Genomic DNA, 23,906 nt, shown 5'->3' with positions numbered 1-23,906 from the left:
ATTTCAGACTCAGGAGCTGGTTTGTCCATTTGAGGTCTGGGTGAGGTGCGAAGCTCAGATCTGCTTTGACTACCACCTCTTCTCCCCTGAATACCTAGGAGGTGAGATTACCTTCGTGTCCCTCACATGCTGAGTGCAGCTCACTGAAGTTCTGCATCCCTCATCCTACCCGGGCTGGTGGGGAAGGCTGGTTGTGATCCTCTCACAGCTTCCTGCCATGCATGCTTTCCTAGTTAAACAAAGACATGATCTTGCTTCCAGTGGCCTCCATGAGAATGGCTTATTGGAAAAAGCTGTATTAACATGATCTCATGAGCCCAGGGATTTACAGATATTGAGACAGAAGATGCTCTCATTGCAACTCTTTTACAATGAGGCTTCCATTTCTCTTTATGAACTGCGGGAATCACACTAGGGCTACATGAGAAAAGCACAGATGTGGCGCTCAGGGACATGGTTTAGCCGTCATGGTGGTGATGAGTTGATGGTTGGACTAGATGATTTTAGTGGTCTTTCCCAGCCTTGAAGACTCTATGGTTCTACTCCGTCTTATGATTCTGTGAGACTCAAACCTCACAGCTTACAGTGGCTTTATAGCATGCCCAAAGAGACTTCTCCAGGTCAGTTCTACAGTCTGAGGGAGGAGACAAAGAAGAGGTGGAGCAGTGTGCCCAAGATCCCCATCAAGCATGTGCCTGAGGTAGAACTGTGTCCCGTATCCCCAGTAGCTCAGTTTCTACTCCTCTCTACTCTTTCCTGTCAAATTCCCTGAAGAAATGTAAACATTGAGATGAAAGGGATGACACCGACAATGCACTTGCTAGGGTCACTTCATGATGTAGCCTTCTAACTCACTCTGTTGTTACTTCATCTTTCCTTCCCGAGAGCAGCTGATTTATCTTTATTAGCTTCCCCTGTTGTCACTGTCATTAAATTTTGTTGAGCCAAGAGACTTCACTGTGTGCTTTAGTAATTTGATCAGAAAAGAGGGAAAGCAGAGCTGAGGTAATAGACAGCGTGAAAGAGGTCAGAAGAAGCAGCCATGGCACATTAAGGGAAATACAGATCTGGGCTCACTTGGAAATAGTAATCATATAGAGCGTGCCTGAGCAACTGGCAGCAATAATCTATAATCTGCATTTCTATAATTCATGTGCCTCTGCATGAATGTGTGGGCTGTTTTGTTTAAGTACCAGCCTCTGAACAAGCCCAGTGGCAAAGCAATTATTTATCTGTTATTTATAATGCAAGAACCCTTTGAGTCAACCCACTGAGGACCATGTGACCATTTCCATGACCCAAGTCTTAACATAAGGACTTCACCAGGATGCAAATACTAAAATTGCAACAGCCTTAACAGCACCTAGGAGGACTGGGCTTCGTGAAGATACCAAAGCACAACCTTTAGCTATGGCTCTATGGATCAGAGCCTTCCTTAACAGTTATGCCAGGCTGGGAAGACAACCCTGAAGAACATTATTTTCACAGATTCAAAGAATCATTATGATTGGAAAAATGCACTAAGATCATCTAGTCCAACCAACCATCAACCCATTCCTACCATACCACAAAATCGTGTCCCTCAGTGCCACATCTACCCTTCTCTTGAACACCTCCAAAAATGACAACTCCGCCTTCTTGTTTGATCAAGGATAATACAAGATACATAAATGAAAATTGATTATTTTACAAAAATGTTATTACTTCTAATAACACACACCCTCAAGGGAGACCAACATTCCTCTTTTTTTTTCCTTTTTTTCCTGCTTTTTCCTAGTGCCTCATTACACTAACATAACACCAGCAGAGTTGCATGGCTTGTGTTTAGATTCATGCATATACATACAGCACACACCCCCATATACTTGCCTGTATGTGCACAGAAGGTAAAGCTGTAATCTGTGAATTATGCAAACTCAAAAAATACATAGCTATGGTCAACCACATAGAAACCACATGTTTACACTGCATGCACATGTATCTACAAAGAGGACAAATCATTTGGTTTATCTTAAATGTCTTTCTAGGAGAAAAAGAAAAGCTCCCCAGGATCTTTGTGGACTACAAGTGACCAGTCCTGTTCTGAAGAAGTAGCATTAATCTCACATTGGTGTTGTGGTATAAAGGGAACCTGTACATCTCAACTTGAGAGTGAAGTCTATGCACACATACATGCACGGATAGAAAGAAACAATTTCTTTTCTGTCTCTCACCTTCACATATTCACTCACTTGTATGTACGTAAAGAATGAGACTTTGTGGATTCCCCAAAAGAAATGTAGAAATAACAAAGCACAATATACAAGAGAGATCCAGGATACCATGTGCTGTCTTGGGCTAGCTGAGGTCCAGCATGCAGCACTGCAGACTGCAATTTCACTGGAATAAATTATTTATGAGCTTTTGAGGGTTTTTTCCTTGAAGCTTATAAAGGGAACAATGAAAAATTACTCCAGAATTTATTCATTCAGCATGCTGGGAGAAACACCATGTGTCTGTATATATATGCAGATGTAAAAGAGGCCACGCTGTGATCTTATTTTTTATGAACAGACTGCAAGTTTACGCAGAATGCCATAAAAAATAAAGGAGTCATGCAGAAATCCAGTATCTTTGCAGGCATGTATAAAGAGAGGCATAATTTTCTTTGGATGCTATAGAGGTATGCTCTCTCTGAGCATAACTGGGCTGGAGCTGATGTCTGCCAGATGATCAGTTCTGTACCTTTAGGCACTGATATGCTATGCTAGGCTTGGGCCACTGCCCTGGACTGCCACAGCTAATACATACATGTTGTGTTTGCAACTACCCTGTAAAGTCTCTGTGCACTTAACTTCACTGAAGAATCCTAGATCCACAACCCTAACCCTGCTCAAAGATTTCCAGCTGTGCCACGTTGATTGGTAGCAACACAAGGTTAGAAATGCCAAAATCTCGTATGGTCTAAAAGTGTTCTGCATCTTTTACTGCTCTCCTGCAGTTAGAGTCATATAATCGTAGAATGCTTGCTGCATTCTAAGTAATAGCCACACCATTTTCTTGAAGGGCTTTGCTGTGGATCACTGATTTTTCTAATTCTTCCAGAGTTCTTTGTCAGCACTTGTGTCTCTGGAATCCCCAACCACATTTTCTATAGCAGTGATGTGGATTTACGTTTTTTGGAGATTCTGGATGGAAGGCTAAACTACTGCACCTAGCTTTAATTACTGGAGGATTAGCAGTAGTCATCCTATTCATGACCCCTGGAAGCTACCTGGTCTCTCTGTGACCTTTTCTACAAAGTGTCCACGTAGCCATGGATAGGATGACAAGAAAATCTCAATGCTTGTAGACAAAGTACAGTATAGACTACAGTCCAAACCCTAAGGATGAAGTCGGAAGTAATGTAATTCCATGTCTTTTTAGTAACCATTTCTGGCTATTCGAATATCACCTTCTGAAATGGCCTCTTTTCATCACACCTCAAATGCACAAAGAAACCACCTAAGGAAGAAGGCTGGAGAGAGAAAGAGATGAAAGACATCAGAAACCCCCTCACCAGTAGCAGGAGTCTGTATGCTTTATCTAAATTTGGGAAAACATATGCAGTTGGATAAGAAAAATGCCATCATTTCTACCCAAATGAGGCTTCCCTATCCATAGATATGGATATAGATACATCTGTGGATACAAGTGTGACTGTGCCCAGCCTCATTCCAGCCAGTGGTGGAAAGAGCTGTCAAGGAGAAAGTGAGTTCCCCCATCGATAGTGTCTTCCATTAGTGTAGCTTGAAGCTCTTTACAATTAAAAGCACACACTTACTTAAAGTTCCGGACTCCTAAACCTCTTCTAAGGAAGATAAGTGAAAAACCAAAGATGTCTTTGGAGAACTGGATGTTACACAGCTGTTTTAAGGTGGTCGTTTCCCTTACAATATAGAAATGCAACACAGAGAGAAGAATTTGGTGAGGTTGACCCTAGTGGTCCAGGCTTTGCTGAAGGAGGACAAGAAACATTATGGTAAGGTTTGTAGAAGATAGTTTAAGAAACCTGCCATGGTTGCTACTGCAATCCATCAATAAGGGATGTAGTCATTTCAGCCCACTGTTCACATCATCAAAGCCAAGGTACACAAAGGTTAGCTGTTTCATCCAACCTGTCCCAGTGAATGAGTGCATCAGCAAGGAGTAGAACTCAGAAGTGTGGACCTCCCCAAATTGCTACATCTTGGGTGGTTTGCATAGTGACAACTTTAGGCAAAGGCTGAAAAATGCTGCCTTCTGCCCTTTTGGCAGGCAATTTGCAGCTGCTGGTGTATTTGCTCCCATCTCATTAATAAAACGTCTCCCTTCTCAGAGCTAAGTGCTTGAGAGATGCCCCTGGTGTGTTTGCAGTTTTGCCCCAGTGGTTTTATGGTTATTGGCTATTACTCCAGCTTTCTCAAAGGAATCCAGCATTAAAATAGCTGTCTATATTCCTTGAGTAACTTCCATCATCCCTTTCAATCCCTGGCAGCAGCCATCCTTTCATGTCCTCTCAATGATGTTACTGGCATCATGCACAGGGCCTCACCAATCCCAGCTCTGTGATGCACTTAATTATAGCAGAATCACTCAATTATTCTGTCGTGCTTTCCTGGGCATCTGGTCATTCAACCCTCATGTGCACAAGCTATTAATTTTTAGGTTGTCAGTACAAAGGGACTGAAAAAAAAGAATATTAATTCCAGCTCAGTAGGAGGAAAGGAGAAAGATTTGCTCGTGTGCAAGTCCACCTACAAGTTTCCGTCCCAAGGTGCTGAGTGCCCCTAACACCTAAGGGCCTCCCAGAGTGCTGAAAGTTGAAAGGGAAGGAAGGAATTTGAGAAAATGCAGTCTTGCCAAGTTCCATTAATATTGTGGATAAGTTAATAACTGTGTTCCTGTCTGGAAACCTCATCAAAAACAGTGGCCCAGGGTGCTACATAAAAATAAATATAAGATCCTGCAAGTTCTACACAGCCCTTAGTGACCTGTGCAAAATCATACAAGAGATCACGTAGAAATCTCAACTGTACAACTCCTGGGCTAAGACATTTCTCATTAGTTCATCTCCTCTCTTTCAACCTTAGAACAAAGGAAAGAAGGGAAGAAGAAAAGAAGGAAAGAAAGCAGGAAGGAAAGCAGGACAAAAAGAAGGAAAGAAGGAAAAAAGAAGGAAGGAAAGGGAAAGGGGAAGTTAAAAGGGAAAGGGAAAGTTAAAAGGGAAAGGGAAAGTTAAAAGGGAAAGAGAAAGAGAAAGGGAAAGGGAAAGGGAAAGGGAAACGGAAAGGGGATGGAAGAAGGGAAGAAGGGAAGAAAGGCAATACAGAATCATTCTTTTCCCATGGCATTTATTGAAATGTTATTTGAAAGAGGCCAAACAATGCTTTCTGTTTCTTTGGGTAACTCATATGGGCAAAAGCTCGTAAGAACAGGAAAATTGCAGCTCTGATCTAGTTAATGGATATTAGAGGCACAAAATGCACACAATTATTTTCATCTCCTAATTAAGTGAGGAGGTGAAAGCTTCTTTCTAGGAAATATGGTAATATATATTGATCAGAAAAATGATGCTTCTACAGCAAACCCTGAGCATGATGCAAGGTTAAGAGATTCTCATTAATGAAAAAGCTCTTTTTATGAAATGATGCCACCACTCAAGGAGAGTGTGGACTATGACCTCCAGTTAAGTGGAGATACCTCTTAAATATGACACTGCTCACACAAGCATCACTCAATGTCTTTCTTGGCCAGATAAACATCGAACAAACAGGCTAACAGACCAAGCTCTCCTGCTCCACCCTGCTTGTTAGATGGGTATCGACTGCTGAGGTGAACACCACAAAAACCCAGTGCAAAGTATGGATGCTTTTCAAGCATCAGAGGCTGGAAAAGTCTACTAAGATCATCTAGTCCAATCCAACCCCACCATGCCCACTAACCATGCCCCTCAGTGCCACATCTCCATGTTTCTCAAACACCTCTAGGGATGGTGATTTCACCACCTCCTTGGAAGGCATCAATGAAGGCATCAAATAGCAGTCCAATCATCCAGGTTGGACCAGATCAGCACTGATGAGCAAGACTGCAGTAGGGATCAACAAGCTATCAACAAGCTGTGTCGAAAGACTAAGTATCAGTATATAGCAATAGTTATTACCATTACATTAAGAGCAGAAGGGGAAAGAGGAATGCAATATGTGTATACATAACCAGCAGAGCACAGCAAGTGCAGATCTGTAGGCACAAAACACAAAGTATGAACATTGTATGTATTTCTAATTCGCACATTGCGTGTATTTCAGTAGGGTTACTTCAAAATGGACCCAATCTTGCCCCCCTGGGGTCAAATATTGGCTGTGGTCATAATCTTCTGGTTTAATTTGTTCTAAAGGAAAGTTGGGGTTATATACCCTGATACATCCTCAAATGAGAATAAAGGCAATAAATACAGACAACTGGAACATTTATCACAGACCTTCACTTCGAATTTGAGTAAATTTAAAACAGTAATGTAGCTACATCCACAAGTACTATGCTGTTTACTCCTGAAAACAATTCCTTTGCATTTATTTTGTCCAGACTCCTACAGTTATCAGATACCCAAGCTGCCAGTGAAATTAAAAGCTGCTTCTCCTAGTGCACCTGGATTTAGTTTCTAACTCCTACAAGCACAAACAGAAATATTGATTAATTCTTTCTGTTACTTATTTTGCTGTCTGCCCTGCTTGCCTTGTTAATGGAAATATAATTAATTTCAATTGCAGTCAGAAACAAGCGCTTTTAATTGTTCAGTATATTAGTGCTACAGTGTTTACAGGATTATTATTCTTTAGGAGGCACAGTCAACTTAGACTGAGTCCCAAATGGATGGTAAGCCTGCAGAATCTAACCTGCAACGTTGTTTTTGCTACCTGAAAGGTATTATATTTGCTTTCAGCCCATTGGGATCTTCCTGCATTTCAGACCTGGGCAGAACAGATTCCAAATTGCCCAAGATGGCAGAATTATCATACCACAGGGGTGGAGAGGAGGTTTTGCTGCACGATTTAACTGATTAGCTTGAGTACAGCAAGGCACCTACTAGCACATGTCCTATGAACCATACATGGATATAGCCCTGCCTAAAATCCAACCAACAGTTTCTTAACCTAGAGGGATAGTTTGGACCCACGCAAGTCAGCTCATGATGGAGTGTCAAGTTTGTTTTGTCATAATCTCCAGTGGGAAGAGGAACAATACTTGTGAAGAAAAAAAAAATGGTGTTTTTGTATTTATTGTGATGCTTCAGGTGGAGATCTAACTGGAAATCTGTTCCCAGTGCTTGAAAGCGTTTGCACCCAGGCTTGGTGATGGGGCTCAGATGCACTGCTGGGTTCACAGAATCACAGAATATCCCAAGTTGGAAGAGACTGATAAGGATTACAGAGTCCTGCCCTATGCAGGACCACCCAAAAATCAGGTTATAAATGGGGGGCACCCAAAAAAAACCACTCAATAAGACAGAGGGAGACAGCATTTAATAACTCTGCAAAAGGAACACTTTTTTCTAATCGCGTGGTTTTTTTACCTTGCTTCAGATACTGTGCAATGAATTTGGTGGAAGCCAGCAGAGTCCAATGGAAATTCAGAGAAAAGCAACATTATCCACTGAAACATCAGACAAATATCGACTTCTCCACAAAAGGCTTACTCAGACGCCCTCAGAGAGTCAATATTTGGTGGGGAGCATTAAAATTTCACAGGCCCTTGGCCAAGGTGACTTTCTGCAAGTAAGGATGATCTCTCCGACAAGCAAGTGCCACGTGTGGGCAGAGGCAGTCCAGCATTCAGCAACCCCTGGTCCTCCAGCTGATTGATAGCAGGGCAGCGTTCATCTTCTTTTTGCTCTGCTAGGGATGAAAACATTCTGCCTTGGGGAAGTGCCTAAGAAACAAATCCATGATCCCAAAGAAACTGCAAAGGAGGAAAAGAAAGGGCAAACCTTGAGACCATGATCATAGAATCACAGAATGGCCTGGGTTGAAAAGGACCATAACGATCATCTAGTTTCAACCCTCCTGTTGTGTGCAGAGTCACTTCATGAACACAACTGATGGGTCAGGGAGGTGGGTAGGTAGATTTCATAGGAGGTGGAAGGTGGGTAGGTAGAATTTCTGGCACTTTAGCCCATGAACACATTCTCTATAAAGCCTGGATCCACATCCAGTTGCAGTAAAGGGAGATTTTCTGCTCTTTGGGAATTTTCAGTCCCCAAATGCTTTCAGGAGCTGGACTAAATTTCATGTGCATTATATCCCATTATGCAGATGCCTTTAAGTAAATGTAAATCACATCAAGACTAATTGTAAAGGGCTTTCGGTTGTGAGAAGCAAAGTGCTTTGAGATGGCTTCTGATGGCTCAATGGCCACATGTCTTTGCCCTCTTTCCCCCACCTCCATTCATCTACACTTGATGATGTCCAGAGCTCTCACAGACAAGGCCAGCAGGGCTCACTGGGTTAATTAAATCAGCATCGTTTGCTGTCTGGAGCTCAAATGACAAACAAATTTCTGATCTTGACCCTTTTGAGGCGAGTGGTCTGTGAAGCATGACAGTGGATCAGTCCTCGTTCTGTATTCACAATCTTACCCAGAAGAAAACACCACACCCAGTGCCTTGGTCCTTCCCTCATTTGCTGGGATCGAAAACACCAGCGCTGGGTTAGCATCAATAAGCACTTTTTTGTTCCAGTAAGCCCTTTTCTGCTTCCCTTCCTGGGCTGTCATGGGGAAATAAGATGTCAGGAGATGCTCAGGAAGACTGAAAGGGACAGTTCCCCTCCTCCCTACTCAGGCTGTGAATGCGAGGCTAATTCTATTAGCCCAGGCACTCCATTATCCAAACAGCCCCTTGCCAGCCTCCTGGTGCATTTGCAGATGCATTAGTGTAATGGTGCTGTACACTGCCAAACACATGCTGCCTTCCATCCCAGATGTTCCTCCCAGGCTAAGAAGGCAATTTCTACATTTATATATATATATAAAAATACATATACACATCTATAATTATATACTGGAGCATCCAAATTTCAGAAGATATCAAACACACAGAGGGGCTACAGAACAAGGCTCATATTTTTTTAATACCCTTCAAGGTCCTTTATGCATGATGGGTACAAGTGTACAAACACTGCATGATATTTCACTAGGCTACATGCTTATTACTTGCAAATCATTACAGCTGGAAAAAGATAAAACTGATTCCCTATTTTCTGTCTTGTAAGTTCTGAGGTTTGCAGAAATCTGGCATTCGCAGGTGGTGACGTTCTTACCCTAGCACAATGGTCTTTCTTCTTCTAAGGTGGAGAGGAAGGGATATAACTCAGTGGAGTGATGGGTGATGTCACTGAGACATGTCTTCTCTCTTGCTTTATGATCTGGCATGGAACTCACTCACCTGCAGCCTACTTCTAGTCTGAACCAAGGAAGAGGGCACTCAGAAAAAGGCTATGTCCATCTCAGGAATCTTCTAAGAAAACACTAAGGAGCCAACAAACAGCAACACAGGACATGGCTTAGTGGGACATGGTTTAGTGGGCATGGTGGTGATGGGTTGATGGTTGGACTAGATGATCTTTAAGGTCTTTTCCAATCATAATGATTCTACGATTCTATACACCAGGCCTCAGCTGCACTTGACTACTCTCCTTGCCAACAGGTAAAAGAACAGATTCCCAAATTAACAGCGAACCACAGAGCCAGACCAAGTATTTTTTCCCCCAAAATTGGCAATAAACTCAAGGCAAATTTCTGATGGAGGAAAAAAAAGTAATGTTTTGAAGAAACAGTGGCAAAAAGGAATAAATATGAGAAAGAATATACCATTTAAACACACATGATATTTCTAGGGACCTGGCCCAGCTGAGAAAGAAACTTTAATGTACCTAGTAAAGGAATTTGCTATTTTTCTAGGATCCTGAGGCAAAATTGCTGATGTTAAGACCTACAAACAATACCTTTAGATAAGAAAAGTATTATTCAAAACTGCAATTATTTATTAGGTGTTATTTCTCCTTCCTTCCCTTAAACAGTTGTGTGAGAAAGCAAATGAAGACATACTCAAGTCATACACCTACATTAAATAAGAAGACCTCAGAACTTATCAAAGCCCGTTTTTGTATCACAACCAACATTCTGCTGTTCTTCTCAGTAGGAGGAATACCCCCTTAGAGCTGTTTGAGTACATCCCTGTGGAATAGAGGGGCAGAGAGACACTACAAATAATCGGTAATATAAACTTTGTGTCAAATCCAGCAATAGGTGGATTGATTATCAGTTCACAAAGGAAGGCTAGACGAGAGAAGGAGAGGCTATTTGGCTCATTTGGGAGCTGGAAAAGCCTACGATATTTGCCACAAGCACTTTCATCTGTTTAACTACAAAAATTAATGGAAACAGATGATCAGAAGACAATAAATGGATCTGTAGTTATCCTCACCAAGGAATGCTGATACTCTGTTTACATATCTAATGTTTGTTTTGAGACTCCACACTCTCTGCAAGATGCTTCATTGCATATGGTGTTGTCGCTGTATTTTTTTTTTTTTCCTTTTTGATTTCTTGATCCAGGGTATGAAAGTGTCCCTGAAGCCCCGGATTGGTTCCCAAGCTTCTCTTTGCTGGGAAAGGAGGGATACTCTTCAAGCAAAGCAGCTCAGCTGGAGCTTGGATGCAGAGATATGTGAGCTGGATCCTGCAGTCACGGGGAGGTTGTAAAGCTCAGGGTCCCCAAGAAGACACCTATTTCCACTGCATTAGCAAATGTAGAGTATCCAAATCATGCTAGCTAGTATAAACTGCTATCCCCAAATGCTGTGCCCATGTTATCAAACAAAACAGGCCAAGTCTTGTTGACAAGTGATACTGCATCTACATCTGTACTTCTGGTTATTATCGTATCACAGAGTCATTAATGTTGGAAAGACCATTAAGATCCTCAATCCAACCATCAACTCGTCCCTACCATACCCACTAACCATGTCCCTCAGTGTCACATCTATCCTTTCCTTAAACACCTCCAGGGATGATGATTCTACCATCTCCCCGGGCAGCCTGCTCCAATATTTGACCATTCCTTGCAGAAGAAATACAACTTGAACCTCCCATGGTACAACTTAAGGCCATCACCTCTTGTCCTGTCATTAGTTACCTGGGAGAAGAGGTCCTCACCTCACTATAGCTTCCTTTAAGGTAGTTGTAGAGAGCAATAAGGTTCTAAGTATAGAATGAACTGCTTGCAGGAGCAAGGAAAACCACAATTTATTAAGAAAAAAAAAAGCAACAATAGCAAATGAAGGTAAATCCCACCTCCACTCTCAGGTCATTCCTGGTCCCGTATCACTGATCAGCAACCCCCAAGGTGTTGCACGCATATGGTTGTGAGGCTGGCCCATCCACTCATTTGATTCATGGCACAGTTTTATACACAAACCAAATCAAAACAACCAAAAAATAATAATTGTTTTCTTTATTTCAACTGTCATCCCTTTGGAAGCACAAATGCAAGACTTGGAGAGGATATCAGAAATCCTTACCTAAACTGGACATAAGGTTCCCATACATACACAACCTGAAAAGATGATCTCCCAAATAGGGACCATACCTGCTTCCTTGAGGGGCTCATACAGCTGGATTTGTGAATGAGAATCACGGAAGCTGTTTTTCTCTTTGCAAGCACATGTTTAAGATGGACTGCGCAGACATTAGGTGTGTTTTCCCAAAGGTGTGAGCTCAACCTTGGAAAAGTGCTGAGTAAAGGAGTAAGAAATTAGTGATGGATAGCATGTTCACCAAGTCCATTAGCTGGAAAGAAAAGCAAATCTGCAGCATGCTCAGCTGGAAAGAAAAGCAAACCTATAACATGCTTTGCATTCCTTCCCTGCATTTCCTTGCCTCATGACAGCATCCTTACAACCCCCACCTGTGAGGCAGCTCTCCCCGGCACAGTGCATCTCACCAGGGATTGGCATTTCCAATCAATTAGATACGTCACCGGTGAATTTCTCTGCTAATTACTGGGGTTTATTATGTCTAAAGCCAGGTTAAATGCAGAATTCACGAGGTCACACGAGGTCACCCAGACAATCAGTTCCACATTTTCCATAGCAAAAGAGCCCCCCATAATCAGTCACTGCCAAGTGGTTTATAATGACCAACCTGCCAGTTAATGGCCTGAGGTGAAAGTCTTGGGAGTAGATTATGCTCTTAGAGAGAGAGAAAAAAGAAATGTGAAACAGCAAAGAACATGGCCACCTTGAAGGAGACAGAACAGATGCATGAAGCCCATAGCAGTGTGTTGGGGCAGAAGGAGTTGGCTTCTTTTACATGTAGGCAGCTCATAGATGGCAAGAAGAGTCTTCCATTGCACTGATCCATTCTCCAAATGTCCTTGGCACTCAAGGGTGTCATGGGAAGCTATAATGAAAACTAACGTAGTCATGGGTAAAAATCAATGGGGTTGTAAGCCGGGAGAACCTGGTAGGACTGTTTGTGAAAAATATAGCACATAGCTCCCTTCAGAAGGCAAAGAAAAACATCTTCCCATCTGTTCTGGAGACTACAGAGTTTTCAAATCTCTCCAGGCTCATTTCTACACTGCATCCTGTGGTTGAAAGATGTCCTGACCCTTACCAGCATTTTGTTCTGAGCCGGTTCTAGTGGAGCATGAAACTGCTCAGCCCAACTAAAGCACATAGAGAGGCATTGTGTTTGCAGAAGCAGCTGCCTGAAGACTCCTGCCTAAATGTCAACACTGTTTTCAGAAACAATTATAGGGAATGCAAAAATAGCAATCAGGGTGTTACGTACATCTTCTCCATCCAAAGGCTGGCAGATGCATTTATTTCACGAAGAAGCCAAAAGAGGATCACTCTAATTGCTGGATTCACAAGCTCTACCTGAAACACAATGCTACACAGGCTTCAAATTGAGGCTTCTTCCCTGTACGGTCTGGAAGAGGCTAACACTTCTTGGGAGTGAAAGAAAGCTGTATCATACAGGCTCAGGTCACACTGTGACACTTGGTCTCGAGAGTGTTCCCTGATTTATCACATTTATTAGTAGAGAAAAAAAGGGTACCTTGTCCTGATGGAGGTTGAGTTGGTGCAAATGTCTGCCTACATCCCTTGTGCCAATACTCTGTGAATTCAGGCACAGAAAGAGTATTTATGTGAATCATTCTGAAGATAAGATTCCTTCTAAACTCATTTTTACTTTGATGTTCAGAGAAAACAAAAGTTATGTTTGCTTTCTGAGACAACAACTATCAATAAATGAACTTCAAAAGTGCATTGGAGGTTCCTTGCAGAGAAAGCTTCCCAAATCACAGAATCATAGAATCACAAAGGTTGAAAAAGACCTCTAAGATCATCTAGTCCAACCATCAACCTGTCACCACCAAGCCCACTGAACCATATCACTCAATATCACCGATTACATCACTGAAACAGAGAGCTTGTAAGAATACCATCTTTAATACACAAGAAATACAGCATGCTTTACAAGCTCACATATGCACTACAAAGGCATGCATGGATTCAAGCTCCCGGAGGAGTGTAAGAGTAGTTTTTTACACTGGAGTTCAGGACTAGATAAAAAGAAGAATACCTTCATCCAATAAAGAAACGGAGTCAGAATGGCATGAACAGTGCTGGAATTGAGATGAGCTTGCAAGACCAACAGTTTAAAGACTACTATCTCAATAAGTTCCAATTTCAACCTATTCAACAGGACATGGGGCATCTGGCAGATAAATTATCCTGTCCCCATACAACACTCACTGAATGAGCAGACAGTCATACAATCCTTGGTATTGATTTTATTGCCTCAAAGAAACTTCTCAACCCCAGGATTGCCACATTGCCATCACGGAGAAATATTGCTGGTAGGTGGACAGTTGGACGGGATGGTCTTTCAGAACCTTGATGATTCTCTGATTCTATGTTTATCGTATCAACATAGCCTCAGGTGTGTATCCAAGAGGGATATCTAGGGAATATCATTACAGCAATAGGTGACTTCCTGGCCTGTGCTGTCCATCTACACAAATGTGCTTCCATGGCACAGTATACCAAACCCATGCTACAGACAAAAATACAGATGCATTCTATCCCTGCTCACTGCAAGGAAGTTGGACTAGATGACCCATAAGGGTCCCTTCCAACTCAAACAATTCTATGATTCTGTGCATCAGAATCAATGACCAGTTTGGTTCACTGCCTCAGAATACTTTCATAAAGGAAAAACACAAAGCCAAAAAATCCCACAATCCACACACAAAGAAAAATCCCCACAAAGTAAAACAAAACCGAATTAGCATTCAAGAATTCCCATTGCTTCCTCATCTTGTTAGGAGATACTACAAGAAAATTTTTTCAGGGTAGTTGAGTATACTGTTATCCAAACACCAACAGTAAAACACAGCACGACATCAAAGTTCCTTTTTAATAGAAATGAACATAAAAGGCAGCTTGCCATTCAAGGGCAAGTTCTGACGTGGTTTTATTTTCCTCATCCTACAACACCCGCCTATGTTGATAATGGCTGTATCACATAGCATAAAATGATGAGAAATATTTAGCAGGGAAATAAGGCAAGAAAGGCACAAAGTAAAATGGGCGAAAGGGGGGAAAAAAACAAACTGTGGGACAGTTAAAAAATGATGCTGACTGAAAAAAACCTGGCTATTAATCCCCACTAGAAAGGAGCACTCTTAGCAGCTCAGGAACATTTAATACAAAATAGTACTAGAAAACAAAAGCTCTGTACAGTCATGGTGTAAGGAAATGCCTTGAGAATATTGAGTAAATACTTTCTTTAAAGAAAAATATATGAGCCTGCAATGGAAACAACTTTTGAAACATATTTAAAATGCAATGATTAAGAGAAGAGCCCCTGACAGCCACAGGGCACCAAACCAGGAAAGCACTCAAGCATGTGTTAGATTGAAAAGATTAAGCCCAAGAGGTATAGAAGTGACTGCATTGAAGGTTTCCTGAGCCAGGGTCACTGCCTTACCCAAATCCTCCCTCCTTGGGAGCACTGGTGCCCAGCAGAATACCAAAGCAGAGGGTGATTAAACACTGGTGCTTTCAAGTGACCTGCAAATGTAAGGTCTGAGTGAGGCAGCTCAGAGGAGGAGACCTGGCTGTCACAGAGATTGGAGGAGACAGATGTTTAATGGAGTCCAGGATTACAGATCTAGCACGCTTCACATGTAATCATCAGCTTCTTAGGTTTCCTCTTTCTTCTCCCCTTCTGAGTCTGTTACGGGGTCAGGGGCTGGGGGAGGAGGGAATGAAGATTTTCAGATTTCTACCTAAATTCCTTGAGCTTCCCTTAATACTCTGACCTATTCCAAGCTGAAACCACAACCAGAGCACCAAGAAATGGGAGTGGATATATTATTATTATTTATATATATATATAACGTGAGTGTTGCATTGAACTCCACAGATCTGCACTGTTTTCCCCAAGCAGAGCTCAGCAGGCTGCGCTTGACTCACAGAAGCCACATCAGAGAGGAATAACACCATGATCAATAGGGCCAGCTGACCCATGCACAGTGTGCCAGGCTGTCCTGAGCCCCAGGGGAGGCATCAGCACAACTTCCCACCCATCATCAACATGTGAGGATCAATAGTCCCTGCCACTTCTCTCCCAGGGAGTAACTCCACAGTTGTTTTTTGTACTCACTTTTTCCTTCAGCTTTCCAAGTATTTTGCTGTTTTTTTGTGCAAAGGAGAAGAGCTACTATTTGTGAAATCAGAGCCCTGAATGGGACCCTGTAAATACAGTAGGACAAGAGTTCCCACTTAAAAGTGCAGGGGAAACGAGGAGGAAGACGTGGTTGTTGGTTCGACCCATCTCATTCCTCACATCACAGTCTCAGGCAACCCCCTATAATTGTGATCACCACAGAGATACGACACAATCACAGAATGAAGGAATGACTTAGGTTGGAAGGGTCCTTAAAGATCAAGCTTCAACTCCCCTCACATGAGCTGGTTGTCCCCCACTACATCAGGCTGCCCAGGGCCCCATCCAGGCTGGCCTTGAAACCCTCCAAGGATAGGGCATCCACAACTTCTTTGGACAACCTGTAAAGAGTCCCAAAAGTTAAACAATCCATTCCCTATAGGAACACTGTGCCTTCAAATGTCCCCAGCCATCCTCCAGCTCCTACACTGGAGCAACCCATGGAGGAAGCAGCTTGTTACAGAGAGAACTTTAGAAAGCTAAAAGAAAAATGTTGACATTAGATATTGCTGTTCAATTTCAAGCCAAATGCAATTCCACAGATGGTGATGTGAAAGTCATAATTCTCCCCACAAATGGAAGGCACAGAGATGTGAGAATAACTATATAGTTTAGGCACCACCATTGGAACAGGCTGCCCAGGGAGGTGGTGGAGTCAACAGCCCTGGAGGGGTTCAAGAAAGAAGTCATCTCTGGGACAGGGTAGGTCAGAAGGAAACAGGATTCTGGTATGGATAAGCAAGTCCAAGAATGAAGCCAAGGGATATCAGTCTGCACTGTGTTATATTCTTCTCTTTGGTGAAAGGTTGCCAAACTCTGCCAAATTCTTCCACAGGGAAGAGATCAAGAGAGCTATAACTTCAAGTCACCTGCAGGATGGCTACAAAGATTCTCCCAATGAGCATCTCCCCCTCCAACACTTCCAGCAGAGCTCAGACTACAGACGTGACGCAGGTGTGAGGGGAGACAAATCTCCTTCAGAATCCAAGGGCCAAATTCTGCCCTGTACTCTTTCCTTGGGAGGACCTACCTGCTGCACTGCACACAGCTCTGGGGTCCCCAGCACAAGAAAGATGTGGAGTTGTTGGAGTGGGTCCAGAAGAGGCCACAGAGATGCCCAGAGGGCTGGAACATCTCTCCTATGAAAAAAGGCTGAGGCAGTTTAAGCATTGCTGCCTTCCAATACTTAAAGGGAGCTTATAAGTAGCAACTTTTTACATGTTCTGATCTTGGAACTATCTACTGTACCTTCAGGACACATGGATCCATAGTGGCTTGTCCGCAGTGGTACAAGGTAGGATATGAGTCCAGATCTCTCAAGTCCTGAACTGCTTCTGAGCTGTAAAGCTCTTCTCCTTAGAACAGTACTTGTTTCATGGAAAAGTGAGGTACTGAACACAGCATCAGCACTTACAAAAGTACTTCCAAGGCATAAAAAAACCTTATTTCAAGTGCAAAAAACCCAAGGTTGAAAGACAATGAGAGGTGAAGCTCCAGATGCTCACATATCTCATGGTATGAAGATGTGCATTGGTGGAATTCTTTTGCCACAGAGGATTCACCTGGGACATCTCCAAGACCTTGAATTGGTTCCTCATTGGCTCACTCCAGTCTTCTGTTATTTATGACCCCACTGCAGCACATAACCACCCCTGCATGTGATTAAGATACTAAGAGTATCCCTGCTCCCTTAACGCTGCCAAAGCTTTGTCCTAGGATATCCATATGCAAACAGCAAATGAGTTAAAATCAAGCTAAACTATGACTTTTTTCCTTGCCATAATATGCATTATGCTGATAAAGTATTATTTCAAGAGAGTCAGCAGCACAATGTGCTGCAGTTTTGCCAGTGGGCCAAATCGCTTTTATCATTCTTGGCTGGGAAACACAGGCACTCAGTGTCTTTTCCATCCTTAGCTGAGCATCAACGCAGGGTTTTCCATCCATGCAGTCATTTCTCAGAGGGCATCTCAACTTAGTTAACAGGCCCTTAATTAGGTGAAAGCAAATGCAAGAGAGAGCCGAGTTCAGCCTCTGATATTGCTGAGGGTGATAAGTGGTATTTTAAGGGCAGGAAAGGACAGTGAAAAAGAACAAAAGTTGCCTTGGCCTCCAACTGGGATTATGCTCTGTGCTTATTAGAGGTTGACTGAACTCTAGGAACTTTCCTTCTTCATATGTTTTGTTCAGGACTGCCCAAAAGCAGGGTGGCTGAGCAATGAAATAGGCAGTTAGGAAATCCTTCGTAAAGAGAGCCAAACAAAACACAACTTCACAAAGAAAAATTATATTTCAGCACTTTACCCAGGTTCTTAGAAGCTCTGATGACTCCGGTCTTACTGAGCATGTCAGCCTCAGAGCATCAAATTACTCCACAAGAGAGACTATGCTGTCATATCCTTTCCTCCCAGCTTTTATAGGTTGAACAGTGAAGTCCTGCAGAAGACCTGAACATCTCCAAGGAGTCCCTGGAGGCGTTCAAGACCAGGCTGGATGGGGCCCTGAGCAACCTGGTCTAGTACCAGATGTGGAGGTTGGTGGTCTTGTCTATTGGCTGGGAGATGGAACTTGATGATCCTTGGGGTCCCTTCCCACCCAAGCCATTCTATGATTCTATGAGCCAATGTGTACAGTTGTGTGTTCCACACAACACACTCTAACCCTTCTACAAGACGACTGACATTTTCCCAAGAGCCTTCAAGTCAGCAGAGTGAAATGACAGACATCTGCAGCAGCAATGCCATCATTTATAACAGCTTATGGGTGTCTCTGCAGCTTTTAAATCCCAGGTCAAAAAGTCACACTTATTGGACAATCTCAGCTTTCTCTTTTCAAGCATAATCATTTCAGTCTCTTCTGGTCTTGGACCAATGATGAAAAACGTGGTCTGCACGCAACCTGGTGGCTCACAAACAAACAAATGTAAATTTACAGGAAAAAACACTTGAGTTATTTTTAAAACTTGTGATCTTGAGCCAGTGTTTCTGGGGACAGGCTCAGGCTGACAATCCCCAGGAAACAGCCACTCCAAACCGAGGGCTTAATGCTAATTGAAATCTTGCGCAAAGACCACATTTGAAGAAATTATGTTGTAATTAGGTAAAGTTATTAGTGACTGCTTTAACTAATTGATACGATAACACAATCGGCAGACAAGATTTCAATCAGTGGTCATGAAATCAGAAGTAAACTAACCAGTCACTACCTCCTCCTTTGCAGCTAATTTGCACACAATAATTCTGTTGCAGATAATGACTCAGCGTCAAAAAGAAGACTAAATCTCAGGAGGCAAATAGGTAAAAGCCTCCCCCATTTTAATGAGAAACAGACACAGAAAGGCCAAAAAGATCCTGTCAACATGATTTGTAATACCATTACTTAATTTTTACCAAATGCTTTTTCTGCCATGCTTTAGCTGAAGCACATATTTATTTGATACTGCATTGGCAAAGTTTAAAAGAGTCCCCAAAATACCTGTCTGCTTCTGCTACACATGACCTGACCAATCTCACCTTTGATTTTTAGGGAATGATAGCACTGCATTGATGTGGGTTATTCAGATCATGGATGCCTTTCTGCTAGTTTATACGAAAGAAGCCCAACTTCCTGCTGGAGTGTGACTCTGAGTCACCTGCACGGTCAGGGACAGAAAACCTCTTTCCTTGAGTAAAACACGGGGTTACTCAAACTATTCACAGAACAGTGTCCTCCTTAACCATTAGTAAACCAGAAGTGGGAGGCAGCTAAAGCCTTGGAATTTTAATAATACAAAGTTGAGGCCTCTTGCTGTTTACTTTTTTTTTCCCCATCCTTTAAGTTCCTTTTCTCTAGCTCTTCCCTTTGATCCCCTTATATCAAAGGGAAGAGCTAAGATTCTCATATCTTGGAGCTGCTTCCAGGTGTTGCATCAGTTTTGCAAAACACTTCCAAGCACTGGGAGAGTCCCAGGAGTCTGACATGTTGGAATGGAATTATTTGGTGGGTTGACTGAGTGACCTTCCCATAACTAGTCCAAAGTCACAAGAGGAAAATGAGCATCCTGCGCCTCAGGACATCCAGAGCTGGGTTGAGTATATAAACAATTCAGCATCAAGGAGACATGGCCATTCAGCAGCGTGGGGACAGCTGGAACAGGAAAGAGCTAAGAAATGGAGCAACAGAAAAGCCTGCAAATGGGAAGACAGGGCTACAGAGAATGGGTAAGATTGGAGACAGAAGCAGGAAAGTGATGAAAGAGGCACTTCAAACACTGCATAGAATGTCAGGGAATTTGTATTCTCAGGCTTCTTGTCTGAGAGGAGAAAGTTTTGGTGACCAATCTTTCCCTTTCTATCATTTGATCACACTTCCCATAAAATATATTTTTATATGGATAGAATGGTGGTGAAAAGTTGCTGCATCCTGCTCCTGAGAGCTCAGCATTGTACAGAACTGCAAGGGAGGATCAAGGACCACAGGGCTAAGCAGGGCTCCCTGTTCCCTTGGAGCCCAGGTTCATAGAATTATAGAATGACTTAGGTTGGAAGGAATCTTAAAGATCACTGAACTCCAACCCCCATGGAATAGGCTGGCTGCCCCCAACCAGATCAGGCTGCCCAGGTCCCCATCCAACCTGGCCTTGAGAATCTCCAGGGATGGAGTATCTTCAACCCCTCTGGGCAGCATATGCCAATGCCTCATCACACTTTGTGTAAAATATTTATTCCTAACAACTAACCTAAATCTTCCCTCTTTTAGTTTAAAGCCATTCCCCCTTGTCCTATCACAATTAAACTGGTTGCAGCCAGGCAGATGCTGCTTTTACACATGCCTTGTGATATTTTCTGAAACACAACAAGTCAGGTTTATAGCAGCAGTGCTTTGAAGGCGTTTCAGATTAAAGGATGCCATGCTGAGCTGGGTCCTAACACCTCATTGGCTTGGGGTATGGCAAGAGCAATGCGTGCTGGGACTGTCAAAGCTTTAATAGAACAGAGACAAGCTGGAAAATTTAGTTTTATTATTGGAGCTTCCATTCCCATTGAGGATTGATGACTAATGAAGTTGAGCTTTGCAAAACTGCTTTTAATGGAGTAGCAGAATACACAACAGAATTGCTCTTATCTCTGGGACACAGCAAGGGGTGAGCCCTGAAGACTCCTGGGGCTGAAGAAACCCCAGTCCATGTCTGCCTTCAAAAAGCTTAGCACTCCTCCTTAGCACCCTCCTGTCCCTCATCTCCACAGACCTCAAAATGTAAAGAGATTTCAGTGGGCACTGAAAAACTTTGATAATTCAGGGCTTCATCCATGTGTGAAAAGGACCATATGACATGGTTTGTACAATGGACAAAATACATGCTCCCCAACGCCCGTAGCATTTTTCATCTTGCCTAGAGTGATGGCAAAACTCTGCACCTACCCTCAGTCGTCCCTCCTCTATATACTGAGGCCAAATAGATGTTAATCCAAGCACTTGAAGAGTGTTCACACAGAATCACAGAGGTGGGATGGGGCCTCAAGTGATCATCAAGTCCAACCCCACTGCTAAAGCAGGTTCCCTACAACAGGCAGGCATCCAGACTTGTGTTGAATATCTCTATAGAAGGAGACTCCACAGCCTCGCTGGGCAACCTGTTCCAGTGCACTGCAATCCTTACCATAAAGAAGTTCTTCATGTTAATATGGAACTTCCTACAGTTTTAGCCATTACTCCTTGTGCTATCACTACACACCACCAAGAAGAGCCTAGCCTCATCCATTTGCCTCTCACCTCCCTTCAGATGTTTATAAACATTTATCAGATACATGTACCATGGGCACACAAATAGCACATGTTATTGCTATGATGGCAGCTCTATCATTTGCATTGCTTCCTGTATCATAAACAAAATCAAAAATGGGCAATGGCTTGTATAAAAGATAGGAATTGAGTAAACAGTGATGAGCAGCGTGTATTTTCCTCATTGCCCTCTCCTGGAGAGAATCAAGAGAGCTCCTGTGTGTGTTACTAGACCAACTAGGAGACAAACATCTCAGCTTTGTAAATGTGAAAGGTGTAGAGTGGTGGGATCTGAAGGGACCTGTCCCAAAGTGGATGCTCTTGGAAACTCTGAAATCAGTGGACTAGATTTTGGTGTATCACCTTGGCATCAAGGCTTTCACTGTGTGGGAAGCCTCACTCTACTTAAATGAAAGGATTCCCTGACTAAAATGATGGTAAATAGATTGTATCTTTTCACAAGTCTCACAGAAGTTCATTAGCATCACTTGCCTCCAGCTTCCCACCCCATCCCAGCAGGTGACTGACACTGGAGAAGGCATCCTATCCTTCCAAGCATTATGAAAAAGAGCAGATGAAAAAGAAGTTCCAGCTCTGTCACCATACCCTTTTTCCTGTGTTAACATCTCATAGCATCTCTAATGAAGATGAATGTATAGAGTTGCTCCACTCCCCAAACCATATTTGAGTTATTCATAGCTTAGAGGAAAGAGATGGAAACAAAAGAGACCTCACAGGCACAGAAAACATTTAAAATAAAGTGTTTTAAGCACACAAAATGGCAGTCTTGGAAACTATAACTCCCCGGACTATGCAGAGATGAAAAACAATCAGCCCAGAATTCTGAGCTCCTGGACCACAGCAACCCCACTAACTACCTCCACTCAAAACCCACACATATCTCTGTCTTATTGCCCTTGGAAAACTAGCTAAGGTAAAGGCTAATCATTTCAGTATTAGCCACAGTCTAGAAAACAGCCACCTGAAGAGGATATGAAGGTGTATAAAATCATAACAGGTGGAGATGGGATGATTATTCATTTCATTTTTAAGAGGCAGGAATTAGTGGGTGGAAAACCTGCCATAATGGTGGAGGAGTAGAGAAGATAACATGGCCCATTTCTGTCCTGGACACTGCTGACTGTTGACCACTGCAGCACAATGCTGACAGAGGGTCAAAGCACAGGACACAATATCTAAAGGGGAATCTGGTGTTAGGGAACTTCTGGAGTTTGCGAAGGCAATAGGAAGCATATCACGTTTGTGTTTTACATTTGGTGTCATTTACATGGTGCAAGGTCAGGAGAGGTGAATTTACTCAATGAACCCTAATGTATGGGTGAACACATTGCTCTTGAACTGGTGGCCTGCAGTAGAACTGGAGGTGCACACAGAGCACATAGTGCACGTAGAGCACTTGCATTGCCTTGCCACATTCCCTCATTGCTCCCTTTTGTCTAGCCATCCTAAGACTGCTTTACAAACATGCACAAAACAACCAGTTACAATACATCAAGTCCTTGTATGTTCACAAGGCTAATTACAAGCAATCACTTTTTTCATGCCAAACTAGCTCTTCCCAACTCAAGGAGCAAACTTCCCTACGATCAAGCACTCTGCCAAAATCAGTCATTCCATGCTGAAGACCCAGATTGGATCTTCCACGAACTCTGGCCAGTAGTATTTTCAGTAATAATAATACTAACAAGAATGTCACTCAAAACCATGTCTTCACCAAGGCAGGCCGTCTCTCCCACTCTAGATCACTGTGTCTCAGAAAAGCTCCAACTACTCCAAATACTCCATTTGGAGCCAAAAGATTCAGCTTTGCACTTACTCTATTCATATCCGTGGCAGATGTAGCCACAGTTTGAATGGGGGCGGAGAGAATGTGGTACACAGCAGATGCAACAGCAGCTCCTTGTCATGTAACCAGTAGGACGTGTAACTGCATAAGGCAATGCTGGGGGTGGTTCCTCCCCCTTAGGTCCGTGCTCCTGTCCTCTCAATAATCTTCATCAGTGTGTAAGTGCAATGGTTTCTAAGCACAATCATTAGATATTTAACAGAGCACAAGTATCTTTTGCAGTAACTGTTCACTGAGAATTTCACGTCCAATTCTGCCATCCATAGCATGATCAAGCTAAAAGCTTTCAGAACACTAGACAGGGCTTCTTACCTGCTTCTCAGACATGATATAGAGGTGTTCATGATCCATTGAGAAGGCCATGTCCCTTAAGATGGGGCCAGTGTCCACCACCTGCACTATCTCATACTCCAGCGTGTTCTTGGTGGTGCCATCCACACGGATCTGCAGAGCAAGAAAAAGGTGGGGAGACAACATCAGT

At 42.8% G+C, this 23,906-nt stretch overlaps 1 protein-coding gene across 2 annotated transcripts in view; it reads right to left on the bottom strand.

Annotated features, from left to right (window-relative positions):
- The window catches only part of PLXNA4 (plexin A4), a 441,339-nt gene that overhangs the window by 192,734 nt on the left and 224,699 nt on the right, over positions 1 to 23,906 (bottom strand). For both annotated transcript variants that reach the window (XM_085213222.1, XM_085213155.1), the window contains one exon: positions 23,738 to 23,869. In XM_085213222.1, the coding sequence (XP_085069348.1) occupies positions 23,738 to 23,869 (132 nt within the window). The remainder of the gene's footprint in view (positions 1 to 23,737; positions 23,870 to 23,906) is intronic.

Source organism: Meleagris gallopavo, chromosome 1 (genome assembly GCF_905368555.1).
Source record: "Meleagris gallopavo chromosome 1, MGAL_WU_HG_1.1, whole genome shotgun sequence".
NCBI lineage: Eukaryota > Metazoa > Chordata > Aves > Galliformes > Phasianidae > Meleagris > Meleagris gallopavo.
This window is presented reverse-complemented; position numbering and strand designations above follow the sequence as displayed.